A 27372-nucleotide genomic window follows, 5' to 3' on the forward strand; every position below is an offset into this window, starting at 1 on the left:
GAAGTAAAGTTTTTCAAACTATTGCTTTGTACTCTCACCCTGCATATCAATGCATACCTTTTCAAAAATAAAAGTTTACATATAAATACACACAATTTCATTATTATAAAAAATGAGCTCCGAAACACCCATTCTTTTATAATTTATTTCATATTCGCACTCCACTCCAGCACCCCACACGGCCTTCTTCTTTGTTAAGCAGAAATTATTTCACCTTATCATTAATTATGATGAAATTTATATAGAATCCACCATAATCAATCGTTATAATACGACCGTTATAAATACAACGATTGTATTATGAAATTTCTTGTTTTGCTTTAGAACGTGAATTACTCCCATTAATTTAATACTGTTTTTAAATAATTAACTCTGCCAGCCTTGTAGCCAAACTCTCCCTTGCTGCAGGAGAAACACCATGCTTCCCTATAATCGACTCCAACACTGCCTCTGCAAGTAATTTATTTTCTATCAGTTCATTCTCAACTTCTGGTATCTCTCCATCTTTTGAGAAGCTAATCTGTAATTAACAAGAACAACAAATTAGTTGAATCTTTATCATGTTCTATTATCCTTAAAAACTGAAAAAAGAAGGGATCCTTTTGACTCACCGCTAATGCTCCACGAGGCAATAGTGTGAAAATAATAGAAGAGCCAGGAGGAAAAGTTTCAGCTTTGAAGACCTCCAAGAATTTATCAATGGCCTTAGCTTCTGCATCAGTGTAAATTCCCAAAGATTTCCAAATGGCAACACAATTCTCTGTAACTTTCTCTGAATATTGTTGTCCCGTTAATGGCAAGATCATTGTCACCCTTACGCACTTCTCGAAGGGACCTTGAGATGCATCACATAATGTTGGATATGCTAATTAGTAACTCAATAGCTTTTCTCCCCCGCACTAAAATTAAAAACTTTTGTGAAATTGGATATGCTAATTAATGAGCCTCACAAGATGATTTGATTCAAATGGGAAACTGAAATTTACCGATAAAGAAAATTATTCAATATATTCAATGCATGCATTCCCTCCACTTAAAATAGTATGAATCTCAATCTTTTGTGATTACAAAGAAACTTCATTTTCATGAGTGTATGGTGCACCGTTTTGAACGCAACTATTATATTATAATTCATAGATTCGAAATACCCAATTGAATAATATGGACAAGATAAATGATATCACAATGCAAAATAAATTCTAATAAGAATAACATATTATATTTATCACTCTTTCCTTTTATAATTTTTATTTATTTTATTTTTTAAATATAATTTTTTTTAATTATATCTATTTTAAATATATTAAATTTTACTAAATACTCACAGTTATTTTAGGAGTTTGAGTCGGAGGGAGTACTTGTTTTAATTCATTATCGTATATATACTTGCTTTAACTGACATTTGCTACATCAGGATGGACTCCAATTTTCCATGCTGGTTATGTAATTCCAGGAAATTCGGCTTAATTTTTAAATTTAGCTAACTTAGGCCTAAGATGAAAGGCAAGCATAAAATACGTTTTACCTGTAACGATATCTCTGAAGAACTCGATGGAATCCACCAGATCCTTCCCACTCTTGCCTTTCCACTTGACGGCGAGCAACGGCACAGCTTCATCCTCCAAGTACACCCCTATTGCTGTGAACTTCACGAACTTGCCTTGAATCTCAAGTCCTCTATCCCCTGAACTCAAAATAAACAGAACTTATAATCAAAGGAATTGGAACAATGAAAAGTGATGAGAGTTGATGTAAGCGAAGGGTGTGTATATTTGTCAACCTGCGCCACCGAGGAACAGAGTTTTGTTTGAAGCCGGAGGTTTGGCCGCCGGAGGGAATGCTATGTTTTCGACTTCAATCTGAGAGACGGAAGCTGTTGCCGGAGACATTATTGATTCACGTTGGATTGCTTGGAGCTGAAACGGTTCGTTTTATAGCGAGAATTGGGGAGTCAGTTAAGGGATAGAACAAATACTAAATACACACAAAAGTTGACCAATTATAAAAAGATGAGGTTGGTTTTCTCAACGTCTATCGACTATCGTCTCCATTAATGGTGGAGAGGAAAGTACCGTATGATTAATTCCATTAATTTGAGAATTATTCTCAAAGAGCTCTGCTAGCCTTGTAGCCATAATCTCTCTTGTTTCAGGAGAAACACCATGTTTGCCGATAATCGACTCCAGTACTGCTTCTGAAAGTAGTTTATTTTGTATCACAACATTCTCAACTTCTGGAATCGCTCCATCTTTCGAGAAACTAATCTGTAATTTGCCAAGATGAAGAACATGGATTAGAGATGGTAACGATTAAGGTTATGCGAAGATTGTTTCAAACTGATTGAAATTTACCTAAAAATATGTATACCCAATCCATAAAATCCAAAACTGACTCGGATACTTGTAAATTTGAATCGAAAAGAGTTCGATCAGATGAATATGGGCAAAAAATTCGACAGAGAATTTTCATTACTAGATTAACTTTTGCATAATAGATGAAACAGAATATAGTCTACTCACTCACCGCTAATGATCCATTTGGCAATTGAGTGAAAAGAATAGATGAGCCAGGAGGAAAGGTTTGAGATTTGAAGACCTCTAAGAATTTATCAATGGCTTTAGCTTCTGCATCAGTGTAAATTCCCAGAGATTTCCAAATAGCAACGCAATTCTCAGAAACTTTCTCTGAATATTGTGGACCAGTTAATGGCAAGATCGTAGATACTCGTATGAACTTCTCAAAGGGACCTTCACAAACGTAAGATATTGATGGTGAAGCTAATATCAGATTATCATCAACTCAAAAATTTTTAGTGTACCAAAACTTCCATAACAATACACCAATGCACTGAAATTAATTTAGTGCTTCATATTTATTTTTTATAACAATTTAATTTCGGTAGTTTTAGTATTTGCAGTAATTTTAATATTGATAAAATTTTTAAAACCTCGTAAATTTAATAGAATTATTTTATTAATAAAAAAATTCAAAAATTAAATTATATTTTTTCTAAAAAATAGATTAAATTGTAATTTTTGTTAAATTTTAAATAATATCGAATAAATAATCAATTACGATATTAAAAAAAATGTATTAAATACTAAGAGATCAAACAAACCATTGATTTAAAAACACATAGAATTCTTTTTTTTTTTTATGGATGAAGATTTATATTTCATTATTATTATTAATTTACGAGGTCAATCTCTTATCAAAATCTGATGAAGTCATAATTTATTTGCAAGAATAATTTAAATATGAATTATTTTTTAATAATCAAATGTTAAAAACGTTTTCGTAAAATAAATAAGGAATAAAAACAAATATAATACTAATTTTTTTTAATATCTCAAATTCCCAATGCCCCCTCGCTGACGTAGGTATGTCCTGTGTGTAAGGTGTACGCTTCCGTAGGTAATTCTTCCCCACACGAAGTAAAAATAGTCAACATCGGTAATCAGCAGCTCATCTACGTAAGCACAAGATCTGTTTTACCTGTAACTATATCTCTGAAGAACTCGACGGAATCCGTCAACTCCAGCGCACTCTTGCCCTTCCACTTAACGGCGAGCAACGGCACAGCTTCATCTTCCAAGTACACTCCTATCGCCGTGAACTTCACGAACTTTCCTTGAATCTCCAGTCCTCTAGCCCCTAAAACCCGAAGTTGAAATTTTAAAAAAAAAAGAATTGAAACAATATAAACGATGAGGAAATTTAATGTGTCCAAAGTATGCAAATGATAATGAGAACCTGCGCCGCTTAGGAAAAGCGTTTTGTCTGAGGCGGGAGGCTTGACCGCCGGTGAGAACGCTATGGTTTCGACTTCAATATGAGTAACGGGGGTTGCCGCCGGAGACATTGTAGCTAATGTTTTGAATTGGATTGTTTGTCTTGTGGCCAGAAGTGTTTGGGATTTTATAAAGTGACACGACAAGGGAGAAGGGAGAGTGAATGCTCAGGCACTGTGCGTGGTAGCTGGGAGAACGTGGATTTGACAGTGAGGTATAAGTACTACCAACTGCCCATTTGTTTTGTCTATTGATACTTGTGAAGGGATTCATAAATTTAAACTTCTTATTTTTTATAATTATAAAAACATCTTAGCTAAATTTTATTATTCCATTTAGGACAAAAAAATTTACAATCAAATGAATCCAATTTTTTTTTTTCAAAGATAAACCTCTCTCTGTTTGTATTCTGAGAAAATTTCTCACAATATTTATTTTCTTTTGGGGTTCGGAATTATAATACCCCGTTTTCTGGGGATTGTTTTTTTTATATATTTTTTTTCATTTAAATAGAGGGTAAGTAGCTTAAGTGGCTATTATTTATTGGATAAACTGTAATTTAGTTCCTCTGATTTAGTGAATTCAACCTTTCGCCTATCTGTTTTAAAAAACCTTCAATTTAATTCTTCACATTTAAAAAAACTGCAAAATAGTTTCTACAGTTAAATTTTCAGTTAACCTTTCATTTATTTTAATAAAAATAACTAAACTACTATTTTCTCCTCATCCTTCTCATTCTTTTCCCGATCCTCTTCTTCCTTTTCTCCTCCTCCTTCTTCTTCTTCTTCTCCTTCTCCTTTTCCCGATCCTTTCTCCTCCTTCTCCTTCTCCTCCTCCTCCTGATCCTCTTCTTCCTTTTCTCCTCATCCTCATCCTCCTCCTCCTCCTGTGTTGAGATGGAATGAATTCTGTTTGGTTGAGTTTTTTAATTTAAAGGGTAGTTTAGTCATTTTCATTAAAATAAACGGAAGATTAACTGAAAATTTGACGGTAGGGACTATTTTGCAGTTTTTTTAAATATGAATGATTAAATTGAAGGTTTTTTTAAACAGAATGACGAAATGTTGTATTTTACTAAATCAAATGGACTAAATTGCAGTTTATCTTTATTTATTCGTGTCATAGAGTTTAGCGTTACATACAATAAAATTAAATAGTATAATAAAAAATAAATAATAATTTTAAGATAATAAAAAATAAATAAATAAAAATTATGAAAAAAGGAAATATATATTTTAACAATAGCATATTTGTGCACTCCAAGACTTAGCCTGGTGAAAAGTGCATCATGTAGCCTTGAAAGGTCTAAGATTCGACTCCCCCACCCTCTATTTCAAAAAAAAAACAATAGCATATTTGTGGAGACTAAATGAAGCTTCAATTAATGTTATTGTTGAAAGTTGAAAATAAATAATTTGAGAGAAATTCAGAGGTTCCAAGATGGAAAATAAGTAGAGGGTAGGTTAAGAAAGGGTTTTAATTTTCTCTACAAGTCTACAACATAGATGTTGACTTCTTACAACACTACAATTAATTCAAATACTTGTAAAAGCCTGTCTCCCAATTAGCTAGGGAATCACTGTAAAAGATGTTTTTCAATGAAAATTATTTTTTAATAAAATAATTTATTTTTTATTATTTAATTTTAATTTTAAAATATAAAATGTATTAAAAATTTTATGCTGACATATTAACAACATTTTCAAAAAGTGTAGGAATTTTTTTTATTCCAAATTTTAAAAAATGTAAAAATTATTTTTCTGAAAAATATTTTATATATAATAAACATAAATGAATTTGATTTTATTTTATTCCTTTTGTAAGTTTGAAAAAAGGGTTAAAATATATGTGAATTTATAAATATTTAAAATTTAAATCACTTATTTAGTTAAAATATTTATAAATGACACATAGACATCTTATAATTATATTTATCATTTGCATTTTCAATGTAAGTTGAATTTTTACGCGAAAGGCTAATCTTCAACTAACCTTCTCCATCAACTTTTCCAACTAATTTTCTCCATTAGCTTTGCTAAAGATGAGGAGGACCATTGATTTCAGATTATATGAAATATGACCCAAAAAAATTTACTCTCTCTTACCTGTAATTTTGTTTTACCTTTTTTTAATTATTTTAAAATTATTATTCATTTTTCATTTCTTTATACTATTTTTCTTCCATAATTTTTATCTATTTTTTATTTAATTATTTTAAAATTATTATCTACTTTCTTTTTTTAGATTATAATAATATATAAATTAATTATTATAATTTTAATATATTATTAATTTTTAGATTAATAATAAATTCATTAATAAAATATTTTTATTACTAAATTAGAAAGAAAAAAATATAATTTTAAAATAAAATTGCGTCAATTTTTTCAAAATTTAGTAACAAATTATAGATTCCTTTACTAATTTTTAAATTAAATTAGTAATCAATTTAATCCATTGCTAAATTAAGAAGAAAATATGAAATTTCAAAACATGAAAAATTGATTTTTTATTTAAAAATAGTAACAAATTAAATTTATTACTAAATTCATTATTAATTTTATAATGGATTGCATTTCGTTATTAAATTAATTATTATTTTATTTATTTATTGCTTAAGTAATTTACTTATTTAATAACTGATTTAATAATAAATTTAATAATGAATTGAAATCCATTACTAATTTATTGTTAATTTAGTAATCGATTAATAACAAATTTTAAAGTCAAAAAATTGAAGAGAATGGTGAGTAATGTTTAGAACTTGAGAGTATTTGTACAAGAGAATTGCTCCTTAACTTTTATACCATAAGAAAATAGAGTTAATTATAGTATTTTCTAGAAATTTAGCAATGATGTGGCTAGCTCGTTGGTAAACGATCTCGCCGGTTAATTGTTCAGGAATTATGTGGTTAATATGCTAGATTGTAAATATTAATAGTAACTACCTTATGGAGTCTTGCCTTGTAGCTGAGAGGGTGAGACTTGACGAACTAAACCTATCTAAGCCCGACTTGGAGCGTCCGAATTTTCTTTTCTCTCGGTACCGGGCACTATGGTCGTCCGAACCTCTCTTTCTACTGGTGGGACCACATATTATTTTATCATATTTTTGCCATGTAGGCATGTTTTATGGTGACAGTTCACTGCTTACTTTGGATGATTGTTATGTAACATCAAAGTTCTCTTGCTGGTTCTTAATTATTTATATTTGAATATGACTATTGTCTTTATGATCTGGAGCACATGACTTATTTAGGTTAGCCTTTTATACTCGCATCACTTTACCTACTCCTGCCATAAATGATTATTGTCTTGTTACAATAAACCAAATTTAACACCTGATCACGATAACGACTTGAAAATTTTATTAATCAGGGTTGACCACGATCGTTGGTTTGGTGGATACCCTCTTGGTGATCTGATCGAAAAATGTGTCATAATCCTAGTGTATAAATTACAATGACTGTCATGAGCACAGTGTTTAGTTCAGTCCGTTGAACTAGGTTAGCTTCTGAGCGCGCATTGTCCTTGCTTACTTTTCACTCGCCCTTTTGACCAACCTAGTCCAAGAACTTGTCGAGCGTCTGGCCAAAATTGATTCGAGTAATATAGTAATGCCTTAGTGAGTTTTTGGACTTTCTCTTGTCCTAATGGCCCTGGTGATTTTCTGAACACTTTTCAGTCCTGCTAAGCTTCCGGGTAATCTCTAATCCTATCGAGCTTCCGGGCAGTTTTTAGCCCTAACTATCTTTCGATCATTTTCTCGCCCTATCGAGCTTTCAGGCATTTTCTAGTATTGACTATCTTTCAAGCATGTTCTCGCCCTGACTAGCCTTGATGAGCTTCCGAACATTCTCTAGCCTGACTAGTTTCCGAGCATTTTTTCACCCTGTCGAGCTTTTAGACATTCTCCAGCCTTATTATCTTCCGAGCATTTTCTTGCCCTTTGAGCTTTCAGGAATTCTTTTTTCCTTTTGAGTTTCCAGGCATTCTCTAACCTGACTAGCTTTCGAGCATTTTTTGGTTCTGATGGACTTTCGGTTCTTTTCCTCCTTGCAGCCTCCACTCGTTCGCTTAGCGGTCCGTCTTCACCAATTGTCAAAAAGTTTTGCCCGCCTACGATAGGCCTTTTTCATGTGTAAAAATTTTTGAATTTTTAGGAGTGATTATAAGAGTAGTGTCAAATGCCTTGGACACTTCTTGTGAAGCATGACTATCATTCTATTGGTCGGTCTGGCATATACCTGTCTTGTGATCTAATATAAAATGTTTTAAAAACTTTTTGTGAAGCGAAACTATCACCCGATTAGTTAGTTTAGTGTATATTTACCTTATGACCTAACATAAAATATCTTAAAAACTTTTTGTGAAACGAAATTATTATCCGGTTGGTTGGCTTGACGTCTACCTTATGACCTAACATAAAATGTTTTAAAAACTTTTTATAAAACGAAACTATCACCCGGTTGGTCGGCTTGACGTACACTGTCTTGTAGCCTGATATTACCCTCTTGAACTTTTCAAAAATTTTAATTCCTATTGTAACTTAAAATGAAACCATAAGGGTCTGTATGGTTTTTAAATTTTTTTACCATAATCTTTTTAAATTATCAAGATTGAAGTGTATAATAAATGATAATTGAAAGAAAAAAATTTAAAATTTGTTGAAATTTAATATTTAAATTGTAAATTCATGTTTAATTTTAAGATTTCACACGTATATATGGGCAAAGTAGATATTTTTATTTTACATAACAATATATTTTTAATAAAAATGGATAAATTAACTGCTTATTGAAGGTGTAAATATTTAATTTTTAAAATAAAAAAACTAATTTATTAATTATATTAAAATTTAGGGTCTAAAGATGTATTATCCTAATTAAATTGTCCAAAACTTGCAAACTTGCCGTCCCGCTCGCTGCCCTGCCTGCTTCTCTTTCGCTTGCATCACGTGAGAAAGAAACTGTCCAAAACGAATTTATCGTCACGTGCAAGAAAGTATCATGTACATGTATTGTACTGTGTTTATCGTAAACTCAACCTCTGAGAAAATGACACCTCAGCATCTCATATTGAAAATATCTTTTCTTCAAGTTTTATGACATTCTTATTTGCTTTCTTTAATACTTATTTTGTTTTTAATTAAAATTTATTTATTTATGTAAATTTAAATTTATTACAGCTAAGGTAATAATTAATAAAAATACAATTTTTTATAACGAATAAAATTAGGGTAAAAACTCTCGTTGATTGAATTACTTATGCAGAAAAATTAATAAATGAAAAATATTTTGTAGAACAACAAAACCATTAAGCATGTATTTAGTTATAAAAAAATACATTTGTTTTTTTTAAAATATTTCTTTGATTTTCAAAAAATTAAAAAATGTGTTAATTTTAATTTTTTTACTTAAATTAGAAAATAAAAAATAAATTTTATATTTTTTAAATTTTATAAACGAAATGAAAAAATTGAAAAAATTGTATTTTTTAATATATAGATATTTTAGTTGAATAATTTCAAAAAAGAGATAAACTAGTAAATTTTTCAAAAATTTAGGGATCTGGCAGTAATTTTTCCTTTTATTTTTTGAATGTTTTAGGTTGGGAACGTACAAAAATTAATTGAAAAGGGTGCATTGACAATTAATTATGTGGTAGTTGTTTTCTTTTTTTAATTTTGATATTTCATTCACTCACTTTTATTTATAATTTAAAATTTTTATTATAATTAAAAAAAATTAAATCAGCTAAATTTTAGCAAAATAATTACATCTATCTCACTTAATTAGTACGGTCCTAATAATTTTTTTATTAATTAATAAAAAATATGATAATTAAAAGAAAAAAAAATAAAATTTAAGAAATTATAAAAATAGTTATTGTGTTTATCACAGTAAAAATCAATATTCCAAGAAATAATTAAATTACATAGCATAAATTATCGAATAAATTTCTTTTAATAATTTTTTTTATCAATAAGAAATATGCATTATAAGATGGAAAAATATAGCAAAATATTATAATAAATCATACAAAAATTAATTTTGCAATAATAATTTATTTAAATAAAATTTAATTATAGTAATAGACCAAATATTATGACGTCATGAAATATTAAATAAAAATTATTTAATAAAAAAATTATTTTATTAATAAGGAAAAAATATATTAATAAATTTTTCAAAAACAATAGACTACCTTATTAATATCTGACAATACAAGAACTAAATGGTAAATGAAAAAACAAAACTATTGTCATCATCTTGTAATTGGTTGATGTACGGCAAGTATAATACACCGTCTACATCTGATAATTACTCTATTTCTAATTTTTCTTGTTCTTCTTCAACCTCCAAAAAACCCCTAAGCCAACGATCTCTTGTTTCCCTCTAAAACCTAATTAAAGAGAAAAAAATCAGTAAGAAGCTGCTCTTTACGGATATTTCGTCTGGATTTTTCTGTGTTCTACAGAAAAGAAGTGAAAAATTTTTCAAAGAAGAAGAGAAAATGTCGTGGTTGAGATCCGCCGTGAACAAAGCTGTTGAGGTGGGGAACAAGAACAACCTCACACGCGCCGTCAAGAACTACGCTGACTCAGTTGTTCAACAAGCAGGCCAAGCAGTTGCTGAAGGAGCCAAAATCCTGCAAGATCGAATTGTAATTTCCTTGTTCATTAGTATTTTGGTTCATAAATTTTGTGTCTGTCTCTCTGTTCTTGAAATTTACGGTTGTTTGTAATTTTTTTTTTTGGTCTTAGGTTTTTTTATCAGCTTTAATTCACCATAGTTTTTGCTTTCTATAGCTCCATTTTGTAGAAAATGATCAGAGATCAAATTAAGTGTTTTGATATTTTTGTCGTTTTGTATAATGTGAATTCAAAGAACTAGTACATTGAAGTTTAAGTAACTGGAGTTTTAGCTGTTGTATGATGCTGAGGAATGAGCTTTTTGTAAGGCTTTCTATATTTGAGCTAAGGTTTTGTGAGGTTCTGACAGCTAAACAATTTAAGTTTTGAATGTTCGTGGTGTTCTGCTTTCTGAATATGTCTTTGCTCTGTTTAGTATTCTGTTTCCCATGCATTTTCTCAGTGATGCAATCTTTTTTTGAATTTTTACAAGTTTCATTTGTATGCAGGGGAATCGGAATTACAGAAGCGTTAAGCAAACTGTTAAGAGACTGGAGGAGGCTTCTGTCTCTTGTAGAGGTCCTGAGCGGATTCTGTTGCTGAGAAGATGGTTGTTTGTGCTTAAAGAAGTTGACAAGTTATTGGCAGCTTCACCTGAAGATAAACAGACGACACTTGAGCAACATGTTTTTACTGATGAAGGAAATGAAAGTCCAAGAAAACAGTCTATGGTGAGCAAAAACCTTAAGTTTTTCTATGCCATTTGCTGGTCTGTAGATTTGGCTCTCTTAACTCATTTAAATCAGTCAATTTTTTCCCCTGTCAAGTCATTTTATGATTTTGAGATAAGACTTATGCTACTGGTGCTCTTTTTCAAAATATGGAATAGTGTAGTAAGCTGGAACGCGAGATTACTTGTGTGAAATGGTTCATATCTTGAACTGACTGAAATACGGAAAGTTCCAGTATGTTTAAGTTCTTTTCCTAACTTTTTGTTATGATGAGATAGGTACTGTATTATGATTCTGACATTGGGGGTGAGCCTATGAACTTTCGCGATGTTTTTCTCCAAAGTCAGGCTATGGAGGGCATTACATTGTCCATGGTATGGTAATGTGATTTCAGTCATGTATTTACACATGCTTAGAGATTTAATCAATATTGAGTACCAGTATACGATGAATGTCTTGCATCATTGTCAAACAAGTCTGAGTATGCTAATAACTGCTGATGCACATGTTCAAGTGTGGTTCATGGGTTCTATTTGTTACATTGAAACATTTTGTTGGAAAAATTGTGTTTCTGTCGAACACTTGTGGCGCTTGGGAAAGCAGATAAACCAAAAATGTTTTCCTTGAAGATAATTCTGTTTTCAAAATGGAAAGTCATTTTCCAAACTTGTACAAAATTAAAAAAAAAATTGTAAGATACACAGGAAAACTACATATCTATACACATTTACTAGTTTATAGATCAAATTCAATTGTAGTCAGGCAGACATTCTTTCTATATAAAAATGGTTTCTAGTTGCTTTTAAGTGTTATGATTAAATAATGGAAAATAATTTTCTCAAGGAACGTTTTCCATTAAAAGTTAATTTCAAATGTTTTCAGGTGTTCATATTTTACTTGACAGGTTTACATAATCAAAGGAAAAATTAGATGTAACTAAATTGATAATATAAGCTTTGAAATTATAGTTTTTCCCCCACAAATTAAAACATGACTACAGGACATGTTAATTTGACTTATTGCATGTTCTGACAACAGTTTTGTAATTATTGATTGTAGAGTTTAACTCTTTTCTATGACTCAGATTCTTGAAGCACCGACTGATGAAGAAATTTCTTTGCTTCTAGAGATGTTTGGGTGAGTCTACTGGCTATTCTAAATTTCTAATAATGATTAAGCTTGAATCAGGGTCTAAAGTGCCACATTAGTTATTGCTGGGCTGAATTCTCTCCTTCTTCCCCCCCCCTTTCTCTTTTAGCTGGTGCAAATTAATTTAATACCCTTGGTCTCTGATAAGCTATCTAGATTCACTATTTTTGAAGCACTTCCAATTTACTTTATAGAACTCACCTGTCTCTTCTTGGATATGTTGTCTGTTGATGTATAACTAAAAATTGAATATTTGGAATGAGCTTGAAGTTTGCCTGAATCCTTTAAATATTCGATTACTCTCAGGATCTGTCTAAATGGAGGAAAAGAAGTTCATAATGCAATAGTGAGCAGCATACAGGATCTGGCTTCAGCTTTTGCTTGCTACCAAGATGAAGTGTTGGTAAAGACATGAAGAATACTGACTTGACTCAGATTACACAAACTATTTCAGAAAAGCATTGGAAACTTCCTGATGTTTAAATGCATAACTGGAATCATGTGTGATTGAATACTAAAAAGAAAAGGCTAACTGTCTTTTTTCTTTTTTATCTGTTCATTTGCTTTTTTTTTTATGTGAAAAAAATTTATTGGAAGGAAATTGCAAAGTAGAAAAAGGGGAAGCACTCTTGAAAAAGGAGAAAAGAATAATAAGTTAATAACTGGTTTTCCAAGAGTGACCCTGTAAGAAAAAGTATAACTATACTGGGGGCCATTTGGTTTGGATAAATTCATGTAAACCAAGTGGAATTGCTAAAATTCTGTTCTGTTTTTCAGGTTGGAAGTGAAGAGTAATAGTTTGATCTTTTCTCATTTCTTGGTAACCTTATAGGTGAAGCGAGAGGAATTGCTTCAATTTGCACAAGGTGCTGTTGCTGGGTTGAAAGTTAGTGCTGATCTTGGAAGGTAGTTAATGAACAAGAACTTTTTTTTTTTCCCCTTAAACTGTGATTAGTTTATGTACTCGTTTTGAATTGTTAGGCTGAACTTTTTTCTGTATGTTTGTGGATGATGATGGGATTTGTGTTTAGAGGAAAAATGATTTCCATTTTAATGCATACAAGTTTTTATCACTATCAAATTATATCTAGATGTTACAGTAATTTGATTAACAAGGTGCTTGTTGCTTATGGTGTTATTCATGAAGAATTGAAGTAACAAAATGAGTATGTAGAAATTTCTAATGCTGTTTCTTTGGCATATTTTCTTGTCACAGAATAGATGCTGAAGCCATAAATTTGAAGAACAAACTTGATAGGATGATTGGTTCTGATAAGCCATCAAGTGAAGGTCAGGACAAAGAATCGGGTGGAACAGCTAAAGCAACTGTAGAGGTGAACTTTAGTGTTTTGATTACCTTGTTTCTCACATTTTTTTTGTCTGAATGTTCTTATGCTACTGGCTTCGTTAATGTGGATATGATTTCCAACAGGTACTTGCAAATAGCTATGTTGATAGGTCTTATCTGACAAATAATCAGCTTTAGATTTTTGTCTGAAATATAAAATAGTACTGGAGATGTTGAGATTAAGAATTTTATCATTTGACATGTGAGTTTTAGATCACGTCGGTAATGTATATTCTGTGTTTTAGTGGCTCTTAATCCCTTTAGAAGAATCCCTTGCACAAGAATGCAATAATAACGAGAAGAGATTGACAACATAGTGGTTGACATTAATAAAGTAAGCATCTATTTTTAATTTTAATTTTGTGTATCATGAAGGGAATGATAAATGAAGGTGTTAATTGATAGAATAAAATCACTGCCTTTTTTTTTTCTTGAGGCAAACATTATATTCAAATTGTTAAATTTGTGTTGGTATCTTCAATCTTGATCATTGGCTTAGTGCAAGGTAAGTAATACAGATCAAACGGTTATATTTGTAGGCGCTGAAAGAAGACCTTGCACAAATACGCATCTGTTCCAGACTGGAAGGGCTTTTACTGAAAAAGAAAAATTTTAATCTCGGAGACTCTCCAGAGATTCATGCTCAAAAGGTATGCTTTTCCATTACTGTGGGGTTGTTCTTGATTATGTTCATAAAACATCGCTGTTTCATTTTTGCAGTTACTTACCTTTTGTCATCTGTTGTCTATTACATGTTTAATTCATGGATTTTTCTGTGCCATGTTCTTATTTTTGCTGTTATAGCTATTAACTATTGTGTGTGTGGACAGACATTAGTGAATATTGATGCATGGATATGGGCTGTTGGACTTGGCTGCCTCTACTTCAAATATGGGGTATAAGATATGTATTCATGTTTGTAAATGGGGACAGCATTGGAGAGTGAGAGTCTATGCATGGCATGAACAATGATAGCAATAGTTATAACCATAATGACAAAGGTAGATAATAACTGCATCATGGAGGTGTCTAGGGCTCAAACTACAGCAATGCTGTTAGTAGAACTTAATCATCCAATTGAGAGAAGGGCGAAGGTAAAAAAATAATAATGATATTGATAATGTAATTACTTAAGTACTAATAATGATAATGCTAACATGGTAATAACTACCACATAACTTAATGAAACCATTTTGTTATTCCTTGTATTTTAAGTACCTGAATGAAGAGAGGCAGCACTTCTTTGCTTTGCAGTATTTGATGGTCTGATCTTGTGACTCGTTCAGCGACATTGATGGTTGGTTCTGTGACTGTTTAACATGTGAGATATTGATATGGAGAAGTCTCTGACGAAATCACTTTGGTGCTGTCCCTAATGAGCTATTATGCCTTTTTTTTTATTAATTTGCTTTTAATATCCACAGGTTGTGTCGGATTGAACATATTCTTAAAAATGCTTTTTTCTTCATATTTTGCTTTATTTGCTGCCATATGCACTATTGGCATGTATATGTTACATATCATATTTGGTAGTACTTTTGCTATTCATATCACCAAATTATCACTCGTTTTCCAGGACATGTGCTGTATATTGATTTTCAGGTTAACCATCCCTTTCTGTTATTGTTCATATCAACTGGAAAATGCCTAGTTTCCCTTAAAACTGTGTTGATATTTTTTTCAAAAAAAAATTCTTTTGGTGTTTGCAGGTTGATAAGTTGAAAGTCTTGTCAGAATCCCTTGCTAGCTCTGCAAGAAAAGCGGAAAAGGGCATCTTAGATCATAGGTATAAAATTCTGTTTTTGGACCCAATCTGTTTCATTTTACAATTTCTTGTTTCTTGAACTGTTTGGGTATTGACTGGCTGTAGGTTGCTTTTGATGCCTACTATAATTTTAATGATTTCTGTTCTTGAACTGCACCTCCTTAGGGGTTTCACAGGATTAGTTTACTTGTATAAAGAACAACTTGTAATGTCTTCTCTTCCACTCTGTTCTATGGAAGACTGAGCATACATCATCTTCATTTCAAGTGTATAGCAATTTGCTGAGATGTTTTTGGTATTTAAGCCTGTCACTTAGGTGGTTTAGCAAATAATTTCTTTTCTGAGCCTGGGTAGTCCTTTGGAAATAAACGTGGGAGATTGTCAGACTAGAGTATCAGAATGTATCCTCTTCCATCTTATTGAGACCAACGAACATGACCGGAAGTGCTTCAACCCATTATCAAATAAACATTATTAAACCTATCATCATATTCAGAACTTATACCAGATTATTTCCACTTCTTGTTAATTGACAGAATACACAAGGAAGAGGCTCTGAAAGTTCGTCTTGCCAAGGCCGATGAAGCTAATGAAAGGGAGAAGGTAATATGCTTCTAAAGCAAAGTTTTGTCTTGTTTTGTTTTTTTCCCCCTCTTTTGTTATCCTTATTCTGTATGGCGTAAGATAACATTCATCTCTAGAAGATAGCCTGGTGTCTTTCATGAATGGGTTTTCTGCAAGGATGCTATAAATTTTAGCATGTACTTCAAGAAGACATACCTTTTAATGGTACTAATATCATTGATATAAAGGCCTGTTGGCTTAAAAAGACCACAACTTTGCAGTTTTTCACATTTATAATCAAAATTTTTATTTTTGGATTAAAAAGTCCCAAATTTCGAATTTGTTGTAATTGTAGCAACTTAAATTAATTTTGACCAAATTTCAAGTGGCTTACATGGCATGCCACATATAATTATTCTGTGATTGACTTGAGTTAAACCCTAATTAAGACTCTAAACTCCTAATTACCTGAAATCCCCAAATTATATAATTGAAATTCCCAATTCTATTGCTTAACTAGAGTTAAATCAAAATTAGGGATTTTAATTATATAATTTTGATATTTCATATAATTAGGAATTTAGAGTCTTTAATAAGGTTTAACTCAAGTCAATCGAGTTACTTCTGCGTTAAAAATAATGACACGTGGCGAGCCATGTAAGCTAATTTAAATCTGGTCAAAATTAATTTAAATTACTACAATTATAACAAATTTGAAAGTTGGGACTTTTTGATGCAAAACTAAAAGTTTTGGTTATAAATATAAAAAACTGTAAAACTATGGTCTTTTTGGGCCATAGGCCTAATGTAAAAGAGTGATTGTGTGGTTAGTTATTGTTTCCATGCACATGTATCTTTTCTTATTGGAATGGCCAATTTTACCATCATGTATATGTGTTTGATAATATCCATCATGTACATGTGTGTGATAATATTGTTGCAGGACGGATTACAAATTGAGGGCTTCTCTTAACTCATTAGAAGGAAGCATTCTCTCAACTCCGATTTATTTATGAAATATTGAGGGCTTCTTTTAATTGGCTCATTAGATCTTTTTTATTAGGTTCAATTTTCCTGTACCAGTACTCATGTTTAAGTTGTAATCTGAAGGGACTACAGATTACTTGATAAAATTTGGTTCCCATTGGGCATAGCATTTTTTATGGTTCATGTACTGTTTAAAGTTTTAAGGCATGTGTCTGGTATAAACTATGAGACATTCATGCTTCCAAGGGTCTACTTTGATTGGAGGGAAAATTGAATTCTCTTTGTTTTCTCTTCAGGAAATATCAGCTGAAATTTCTGTACTTGAAAAACAAAGAGATGAACTTGAAGCTCAATTGAAAAAGGTTCTCGCCTTCCTTCCTCTCTCTATTTCTCTCTCTCCCCATATTGTTCTTGTAACAACCATTGTTCCATGTTTTATTTAAACACAACAAATCAATAAGAAAGGGGCTTCCAAATTCAATCAGTTTTTGAGCACTATAGACTCGAGAGGTTCTCAGGTTCCCTTCCTAGGGCCTGTACTAACAGTAAACATAGGTTGTAAAAAAAAAAAACCCCAACAAGATCTGTCAAAACCCTTCCATACCCTTACCCGACAGACCCATAACTAGATCCTTAACCCGAGACTGTAACAAAATCCTTCACTTGAAATTCTTCCAAATGCAACATGAAGGTTTTTCCTAAATCATGTGAATCATGCAACTATTAAAAACCTTCCACATGTAGATTTAGACTTGGTTTGGATTTTGAACAGGATGTCCTTTTTTAAATCTCCTTCACCGTGGATTGTTCATTATGTTCTTTTAAGGGCTTACTTCATGGTCCATATGCCTTGTGTTGCCTATCCAGTTATCAATGTTGATTGCAAAAAATTAAAGATTGATCAGCATGGTTTAGGTTAATATTTCCTTAGCTGCTGCAAATGCACGCCTTCACAATTCTAGGGAAGAGAGAGACCAGTTCGAAGAAGCTAACAGTCAGATCTTAGAGCACTTGAAAGCAAAGGTGCAAAAAGTTCTCCTTCCTGGTTTCCGAGTTCTAATCAGGTTTAAAGATAATTGCATGAAGTCTTCAGTTATTCTCGTTATTCAGATCTCTGATATATCTTTTCAATATGTTCTTAGGAAGGTGAACTGTCAAAATCTGCTGCTGCTTCCAAGGTAGAAGCAAAGGTCCTGAGTAACTGGATTAATTTTCTGGAAGATACATGGGTTCTCCAGCGTTCATATACAGAGACAAAGGAGAAAGAGGTCAAGTATGTACTTCTATTTTGTGAATATTAAGTATGCCAAGTATTATGGTGTATGCATTGGTTTACTTTCTCATATGGATGGTGAAAGAGCATAATTTTCCCTATTCTATCTCTCTTGAGCCTTGTACATCAAACCAAAAATAACTGGAATTTCATTTGTTGGTACCTGTTGCTTACTAAAATTCAAGTGATGAATTGGAGAGGCACGAGAACTATTTTGTGAACTTGGCAATCCATCTCCTCTCTGATTATAAGGTATGATTTTATTATTTTTCAAGAATCTTTTATCGGCTAACCCTGAGGCTATTACTAACTTCCTGCCTCCTCTCCTCTCTCCTTCTGTCTGTCTGTCTCTCTCTCTCATGTGTGCATGCACATTCATGTTCTGATGCTGGCTATATTTATGCAGAATGAGTTGGGTCCTTATATCACCCGCATTGGGAATTTTGTGAAAAATCTGAAGAATTTAAGTGAAGGGTGATATGCTTTACGATGATGTCCTGCAATCCTTTGATTTGATTTTGATCCAATGTTCTGATTTTTCCCCACTTCATAATACAGGTCAGAGGTAGCAGCAGGTGTGGACCATGATGGTGCTAAACATCCAAGGAAAAATCTTGAGGAGGAATATCTGGACTATGAAGCCAAGGTATGTGATGTGATTGTTTAGTTTATATTTGTTGCCTTCACTAATGAAACCAAGTTACATAAAATGCAGTCCAACTCTTTGTTAAATATCTGTGGCAGATTTTGTACTTTTACAGTTTTCATAAATATTTTCTCATTTTACTTGCTAGTGTTTTTTCCCTTGTAATCTCCAAATTTTTTCTCATTACATTATTTTTCTTTTCAAAATTAACCTTCTCCCCCTTTTATCTATAAGCTTAATTAGAAAAAAGTCCAAACCTTCTTTCAAAATTCTGTTTTAATTCTATAGAAAGATAATATTTGTTGTATATCACAATAGAGATTACAACCTATTTATACATGAGAGACGTATCTAAATAGGAAGGAAAATCAAGCCTATGATTATGCAATCCCTAAGATTAAGTAACTAACCCATCTATCAATATTTACATCCTATATTAACATATTTACTTCCTATAACCTATAACACTCCCCCTCAAGTTGGAGCATAAATGTTAATCATACCCAGCTTGTTACATATATAATCAACTCGAGTTCCATTTAGATCTTTAGTAAAGATATCTCCTAATTGTTCTCTAGTTCGGATATGTCCTGTTGATATTATCTTTTGTTGGACCTTTTCACGAACAAAATGACAATCAATCTCGATGTGTTTAGTCTTCTCGTGAAATACTGGATTGGAGGCAATGTGGATAGCTGCTTGATTATCACACCACAACTTAGCAGGCACCGAATTTGTGAACCCAACTTCTTCTAATAGTTGACGTACCCACAAGACTTCACAAACGGCTTGTGCCATGGCTCGATATTCAGATTCAGCACTAGAACGGGAGACCACATTTTGCTTCTTACTTTTCCATGAGACCAAGTTACCTCCCACAAAAACACAATACCCAGTAGTTGACCTCCTATCAACCTTCGAGCCTGCCCAATCAGCATCAGAAAAGCATTCAATATTTGAGTGTCCATAGTTGCCATAGAATAGCCCTCGCCCTAGGGCCCCTTTAAGGTAACAAAGAATCTGTCCCAAAGCATCCCACTGGGCAACAGTAGGAGATGACATAAACTAACTTACCACACTCACTGAATATGCAATATCAGGACGAGTCACCGTCAAATAATTCAACTTGCCAACTAATCTTCTATACCTTTCAGGATCTGCAAATGGCTCACTGTCTTCTGTGGTAAATTGAAGGTTACGGGTCATTGGGACACTACAAGGCTTAGCACCCAATTTTCCTGTTTCTACTAACAAATCAAGAACATATTTTTTTTGAGACAAGAAGATGCCTTTCTTACACCGCATAACTTTGATTCCTAAGAAATATTTCAATGAACCCAAATCCTTTGTATGAAACTGTGTTTTAAGAAATTCTTTTAGGGATGTGATGCCAGCAATATCACTTCCTGTGATAACGATATCATCCACATATACTACAAGCAGAATTACTCCACTATCAGAATTTTTATAAAACACTGAGTGATCACACTTACTCATTTTCATTCCAAACTGTTGGATCACCTCACTAAACCTGCCAAACCATGCTCGAGGACTCTGTTTCAAGTCATAAAGGGATTTTCGAAGTCTACAAACCTTGCCTGACTCCTCCTGAGCAACAAAACCAGGTGGTTGCTCAATATAAACCTCCTCCTGAAGATCACCGTGAAGAAAAGCATTTTTAATATCCAGTTGATGCAAAGGCCAATCATGTGTAGCTGCCAAGGAAATAAACAATCGAACAAATGCGAGCTTGGCAACTGGGGAAAATGTATCAGAATAGTCAACTCCATAAGTTTGTGCATAACCTTTGGCCACTAAACGGGCCTTGAGGCGAGCAACAGATCCATCAGGATTTACTTTTACTGCAAACACCCATTTGCACCCAATAGCCCGCTTTCCTGGGGGCAAGGACATCAACTCCCAAGTACCATTAGTGTCAAGGGCCATCATTTCCTCTTCCATTGCAGCACGCCAACCAGGATGGGACAAAGCCTCAATAACAGTTTTGGGAACTGAAATAGAATCTAAAGCAGTGGCAAAACAACGAGAAGAAGAGGATAATTGATCATAAGAGACACAAGCTGAAATAGGATAAGTGCAAGTACGTTTACCTTTGCGAAGAGCAATGGGCAAATCCAAATCAGACAGTGAAGGATCAGTGGGAGCAGGATCTGTCGACGAAGAAGCGGGTAGCGGAGCGAAATCAGAGTCCTCTAAGCGTTTGGAATACACATGAAAGATGGGAGGGCGACCTGGCACATGAGCGAAAGGTGTTGGAGTAGTCTGAGGAGACAGAGAGCGAACAGTGTATAACAAAAGGTCATCTTCCTCACCTTGGGTGTTATAAACAGAGGATGGCGGAAAAAATGGAGTGGACTCAAAGAATGTTACATCTGCAGATACAAGATACCGATTCAGATCAGGAGAAAAACAGCGATACCCTTTTTGACGTCTAGAGTAGCCAAGGAAGACACATTTGAGTGATTTGGGATCCAATTTAGTAACCTGTGGACGAACATCATGAACAAAACAAGTACACCCAAAGATACGTGGCTCAATAGGAAATAAAGATTTAGTGGGAAACAAAATATTATAAGGGATATCACCATTAAGGATGGGGGAAGGCATGCGATTAATCAAAAAACAAGCAGTGGATACAGCATCAGCCCAAAAACATTTAGGTACTTTCATTTGGAATAAGAGGGCTCTGACTACTTCAAGAAGATGTCGATTTTTTCTTTCGGCAACTCCATTTTGTGAAGGAGTGTCAACACAAGAGGACTGATGAAGAATCCCTTTTTGTAACAAATAAGATTGAGAGAGATACTCTTTAGCATTATCACTTTGCAATATACGAATGAGAACATTGAATTGGGTTTGGATTTCAGCATGAAACGCACAAAAGATAGAAAATAATTCTGAACGACTCTTTATTAAAAATAACCAAGTAGTACTAGAGAAGTCATCAACAAAAGTAACAAAGTACTTAAAGCCAGACTTAGACTTAGACACAGTAGGACAAGGACCCCAAACATCTGAATGTACTAACTCAAAGGGGGACGAAGCCCGTTTATTGACTCGAGATACTGAAGGCAAACGATGATGTTTGGCAAATTGACAAGACTCACAATCTAAAACAGACAAAGAATAAAACTGTGGATATAACTCCTTCAAAGCTGAGAGAGAAGGATGCTCCAAACGACAATGAACATGAAAAGGTGTTAAACGCGTGGAACATGCAAGTGATCTAGGTAGTTGCTGATCCAAGACGGAGAGACCCTCTGACTCACGCCCTCTACCAATAATCTGTTTCGTCGAAAGATCCTGAAAAATACAGTGATCAGGAAAGAATGAGACACAACAATTCAATGCACGAGTGAGTTTACTAACAGAAAGCAAATTAAATGCGAATTTAGGGAGTCATAACACAGAGGATACAGAAAGAGAAGGGGTTAAGTTGACATGATCAGAACCCATGACAAAAGATTTAGTACCATCAGCAAGAGTAACATAAGAAGTCGATGCATGAGACTCAAGATTGGACAAAAAGGTAGAATTACCTGACATATGATTTGTAGCACCAGAATCAATAACCCATTTGGAGGATGAAGACACAAGACATGCAGTAGAGTTACTTGACTCGGCAATTGCAGTGATAGAGGAGGAATTAGAGGATTTCAGAGATGCCTGGTATTGGGTGAATTGTGCATACTCATGTTCAGATATCAAAGTCCCCTGATCTGAAGGGGCCTCAACTGCCATATGCGCCATTTGTGTGCGCTGATTCTTATTCTGTAGTTTTTGACATGTCTTCTTAGTATGTCCTGGTTCGCGGTAATAATAACAAATGATTCCTCCTGAGTCAGAAGTAGAACCTGTTTTCCCAGAACGCTGAGATCTTTTACCAGCATTAAAACCTCCCCTTTGCTCACCTCTATTATTCTGTCTGCCACTGTCATTGCGGCTAACAAGCGCACTAGTGGGGTGTGAAGGAATTGGAGATTCTGTACGCAATACCCTAGTGAACACATCATGTAATGATGATATTTCAGAGTCAGAAAGAATCTGAGATTTAGCTGTCTCAAACTCTGGAGGGAGATCTGCAAGAAAGCTCATAACAGCCATTTGCTCTCGTTGAGCTTGTTGAGTTTTCACATCTATACTAAAGGGCATCAATACATTAAGTTCTTCATAAACTCTTTTAAAATCCATAAAATAGGATGTCAAAGTTCTATCATTTTTCTGGGCTCGGTAAAACGCCTTACACACATCATAAATACGGAAAATATTTCCTTTACCAGAATACAGAAATTTCAAATATTCCATTAATTCTTTAACAAATTCACAGTGATTAATAAGACTAATCACCTCACTATGAATAGAATTTCGAATCTGCAGAAACAAACGAGCATCATCCCTCATCCAATCTCTACGAGTTTCATCAGTTGGAGGATCCTTGGTAAGATGATCATCCATTGCAATACTTCGTAAATAAATACGGATAGTCTTACTCCAATCTAAAAAATTAGATCCATTTAATTTGTGTTCCGTGATTTTAGCCATCACAAGAATCACATCAGTTACGGTGGTTTTAACTTCAGCCATCAGAACAACCAACCCAAAACTATCAAAATAGCAAAGGATCAGAAGAACAGTACCCGTGAACAGTATCGATGAACAGTACCTGTGAACAGTACCCATGAACAGTACCTGTGAATAGTGCCGATGAACAGTACCAAATAAAACACCTCCCCCCAACACCCGAACGGCAAACAAACCTCAAATCTGACAAGGGGTCGGTGTGGCGACTCCAGCGATGGTGAGATCCAAATGTTACTCTTTATGGATAATCCAAATGAACGGAGCCTTAAGTCTCCAAATGTACTCTCAAACAGGAAGGGCCATGGCTGGCTTCAAGAGGGTTTCAGCTACACATTTCTATGGGGTAGGCTCTTGATGGTGGTGGAGGATGGTAGGTGAGAGACAAAAAGAGAGAGAGAGAGAGGAGAGAGAAAAGGATAAAATTTAAAGTTGTTATTTTCTAAAATTTTCTTTATGAATAAAATATTGTTTTTATTTTAATTTTGACTAATTTGGTCAAGTGGAGAAAAATTGCCACTAATTTGGTCAATTTGGCATTGCCAAAATTGAAGCAATTGGATTAAAGCATAATTTCACAAAATGTTTGTATTTTTTTTTAATGGCTAAGCCTTATCTATAAGTTCCATAGTTTCACTATGGTAATTCTTAGTAAAAGAATCATAAACATAAGTCTTGTATATTAATTTTGCCGTCTTGTTTCAGATTATAACTACCTTCAGTGTGGTGGATAGCATGAGAGAGCAACTTTATGCTCAGCAGTTGGCTTTTTATAGGTGCTATTCTGGCTTTTTCTCGATTGTTATTCTTTTTTTCCCTTTTCTTTATTTGTTTAGGTTTTTAGATGAATGTGAATTTATCATTTAAATTACTTAAATGAGGATTATAGTAATTGGATTTTCTTTTTCTGGTTAAATTTATGAATGGGAGTTAGTTTTGTGAATGTCTACAAAAATTCGTTTGAATATGAATTTGGAATATATAGCTGTTGGAATTGATGAGATTCCATGTTCCAATTTAAGGGGGAGAGTAAGGAAAATCAATTTATACATTTTTTGTAATGTATATATATTACTATTTAGAAAGGTTTCAAATATACTTGTGTAATTGGAGAATCCTTTGTTTGTGATATCATGCCATATATGTCTCGGATTTTAAATTATAAATATGGAAGCTTATGTATTATGAGATATGGATAAATTACAGACATTATGCCAATTTAGGGTATGTAATAGCAAGATACCTAATTTTTATTATGTCACTTGAAATCTCTTCAACTTCTATTTAAGTAATATAAAAGCACTGCAGGTTTCTAAGTTAATTGTGCGAATGTGGAATTTAGTAAATTAAAAAAAATATTTCTCTCTCCTTTAAATATATTTAATTAATTTTTAATATTTCCAAGAAAGATATCTAATTAATCTCTCTCTCTCTTAGTAACGATGCCGAAGGAACTCTTAGTATTGATTGATTCCTTTACCATGTACAGAGAAAAATCTAATGTGGGTGACAATTCCTTTCAATATTATGCTAAAACTCATGGTGGGTTCTTTGCATACTAATCAAAGTTGAAATATGGGATGTGGGTTCTTGATTTTAGGCTTAGAAGGTTAGCTTTCCATGCGAGTTCTTTTTGAAAATTGAGAATTTGGGCTTGCATGTAATATATAATTTATTGATTTCTTAGAGAAAGGGAGATCTAGAAATTTAGGGATTAGGATGGAAAGAGGAGAAAGGAGATGAAGAGGATTTCTGAAAGGGGAATGAAATGTGAAGACAGAGAATAGAATTCTGCCAGAGAATCTTGTACTTTAGTAAAATTAAAATAAAAGAAAAAGAGCACCTCTTTTTCTAATTATAGGAATGAGGTGAGGATTGGAGATGGAGTTGATGTGAGGTAGAGGATCTTCGATGTGTTAGTAAAGAGAGACTGGACTGAGAGAGAGGGAAAAATGATAGAGAAAGATAAATTCATTAAATAATATATTATTTTTAATTAATTAAATTTTCTGAAAAATATTCAATTATGAGAGAAAAAACATATTACTTAAAATTTAACAAGTCCCATGTCAACAGAATTAACTTAGAAACCTGCTACTGCAGGTTAAATGGAGTTTGATGTTACTTAAATAGAAGTTAATGGAGTGTTAAGCTACTAAATGAAGTGTAGGTATTTTATTGTGCACTCCTAAATTAGTGTACCATCTGTCTAATTTGCCCTATGAGATATAAAATAGAATTGAATAATATGTAGTCCTTTGAGATTGTATCCTTTGACGTGCCACATAAATCTTATATTTCCTTTTCTCCTGTTCTTGTAACTTTAACATGATGTTAGAACTTCCAATTTGTTAGGGCTCTGTTTTACAGGTACTATTAATTGGCACTATTTACAGCCGAAGTTTTTGCGTTTGAGAAGCGTGTTTTGTGCATTCCTGTGTGTTGTGTTGTGTCGATGTTCCTAACTAGCATTGCCTTTAGTGAGGGAGTGCAACCTTGTGAGTTTCTTTCTATTGGCATTTCCTCATTGGCATCTCCTTTGAGGAGGGAAGTACAATCCCAAGTGTTGTTTTGTCTTTTGGTGCTTTGTGTGGGTGCTTTGCATAGTTGTTTTGGAATCTGCCTTGCGAGCTGCTTGTTGGTGTTTTTGTGCTATTTGTGAGTTGTTGCAAGGAAGTTGTTGGCTTCAATAAGAATCTCGTCAAGAGAGTTTTTGGAATTGATGAGATTCCATGCTCCAACTTACGGTGAGTGTTATGGAAAGTCACTGTATATTTATATATTCCCATTTAGGGGAATTTTATATATTCTTATTTAGTTGGAGAATTTTTTAATTTATAGTATCATGTTATATATGTCTTGGATCTTCCATTATTTTTGTGTTGAGGATTTTATGAATCATGAGATATAGACTACAAATGAATATAGATGTAGTCATTTGATGTGTTGTTTTTGTGTATGTAGTCTCTCGCAGACGAATCATGTAAATCTTTTCTGATTATTTTCTTCTTTCTTGTCTATTGTTTTAACTTTAACAATAACTAAAGGCATCTATTGATGTCCCCCTCCTCTTAGATGTTTGAATATTTTATTTGTTTGATATAAAATTCATGTTCAGAACTTTGCATTTCAAAATTTTAAGATAAGATGATCAGTTATTTTGTCCTGAATATGTTTTGGTTCTTTTCCAGGAAAGATGATGCAAAGATTAAAAAACTATTTGATGATATTGAGAAGTTGAGAAAGGAATTTGAATCCATTGAGAGACCAATTCTAGAAATTGAGACTCCACCGACTCCGAAGGCAGAGACTGTATCTGAGAAGCCACTGGGAAGTCCCACCCGAAAGTTGATGCAGAATCCTAGTTCTCCAAAATCTGGTACAGATGGACAGCCCATAGCACCTGCAGTCGAAGGACATCAGGTGCTTGACCCTGCAGCTGAACTAGCTAAGCTGGAGTCAGAATTTGGGAAGGATGCTCGAGATTACTCAGCTGAAGAGATTGCTGAGTGGGAGTTTGATGAGCTTGAAAGGGAGTTGAGCTCTGGGGATACAGCTACAAGCAAGTGACACCCAAGCCCTTCAAAATTGTGACTGGTGCAATGAAAATCCATAAACAAGCAAGCCTATGTATGATTATGACAAATACATGCAGGACCTACCTAAAAGCTGAATTTTATATCTTGAGCTTTTAGGTGTAACTTATTTGTAACATTGGAATAAGTTTCAATTTGTTAATTCTTCTGTAAATTGTCAAAGTTGTATGTTCTACGATGGAGTTTGACGGAACAAACAAACAGAAGATGCCGAATGTAAATGTTGAACTACAATATTATGGCACAGACTCATCGACACGTATCATTGGATTCTCAATATTCATGTTGT

At 33.3% G+C, this 27372-nt stretch overlaps 2 protein-coding genes across 2 annotated transcripts; one reads left to right on the plus strand and one right to left on the minus strand.

Moving 5' to 3' along the window:
- Positions 1-2: 2 nt before the first annotated feature.
- On the minus strand, positions 3-4035 carry LOC110619630 (chalcone--flavanone isomerase). The gene is made up of 8 exons (XM_021763152.2): positions 3754-4035; positions 3496-3654; positions 2524-2747; positions 2073-2264; positions 1781-1916; positions 1526-1684; positions 612-835; positions 3-520 (listed from the first exon to the last, which is right to left on the minus strand). The coding sequence occupies exons 1-8, from the start codon at positions 3860-3862 to the stop codon at positions 359-361; spliced, it is 1365 nt and encodes a 454-aa protein (XP_021618844.1). The 5' UTR covers positions 3863-4035; the 3' UTR covers positions 3-358.
- A 6096-nt stretch (positions 4036-10131) lies between these two features.
- LOC110619310 lies at positions 10132-27360 on the plus strand. Its single transcript, XM_021762659.2, has 18 exons — positions 10132-10457; positions 10935-11156; positions 11435-11530; positions 12241-12293; positions 12612-12708; positions 13138-13211; positions 13522-13639; positions 14193-14303; positions 15363-15439; positions 15955-16021; positions 17266-17331; positions 17885-17992; positions 18112-18242; positions 18428-18494; positions 18649-18716; positions 18801-18888; positions 24193-24263; positions 26679-27360. The coding sequence occupies exons 1-18, from the start codon at positions 10308-10310 to the stop codon at positions 27055-27057; spliced, it is 2043 nt and encodes a 680-aa protein (XP_021618351.1). The 5' UTR covers positions 10132-10307; the 3' UTR covers positions 27058-27360.
- The last annotated feature ends 12 nt before the right edge of the window (positions 27361-27372 follow it).

The sequence above is a fragment of the Manihot esculenta genome, chromosome 7 (genome assembly GCF_001659605.2).
Source record: "Manihot esculenta cultivar AM560-2 chromosome 7, M.esculenta_v8, whole genome shotgun sequence".
Taxonomy (NCBI): domain Eukaryota; kingdom Viridiplantae; phylum Streptophyta; class Magnoliopsida; order Malpighiales; family Euphorbiaceae; genus Manihot; species Manihot esculenta.

Excerpts from the sequence above, each read along its gene's own strand:
- LOC110619630 (XM_021763152.2), bottom strand. The coding sequence starts at position 3,862 with ATGTCTCCGGCGGCAACCCCCGTTACTCATATTGAAGTCGAAACCATA. Across the intron at positions 3,655-3,753 it reads GCTTTTCCTAAGCGGCGCAG|GGGCTAGAGGACTGGAGATT; the intron begins GTTCTCATTATC and ends TTCGGGTTTTAG. Across the intron at positions 1,917-2,072 it reads TTAATGGAATTAATCATACG|CTCCAAGCAATCCAACGTGA; the intron begins GTACTTTCCTCT and ends GAACCGTTTCAG.
- LOC110619310 (XM_021762659.2), top strand. The coding sequence starts at position 10,308 with ATGTCGTGGTTGAGATCCGCCGTGAACAAAGCTGTTGAGGTGGGGAAC. Across the intron at positions 11,531-12,240 it reads AGGGCATTACATTGTCCATG|ATTCTTGAAGCACCGACTGA; the intron begins GTATGGTAATGT and ends TCTATGACTCAG. Across the intron at positions 17,993-18,111 it reads TAGAGCACTTGAAAGCAAAG|GAAGGTGAACTGTCAAAATC; the intron begins GTGCAAAAAGTT and ends ATATGTTCTTAG.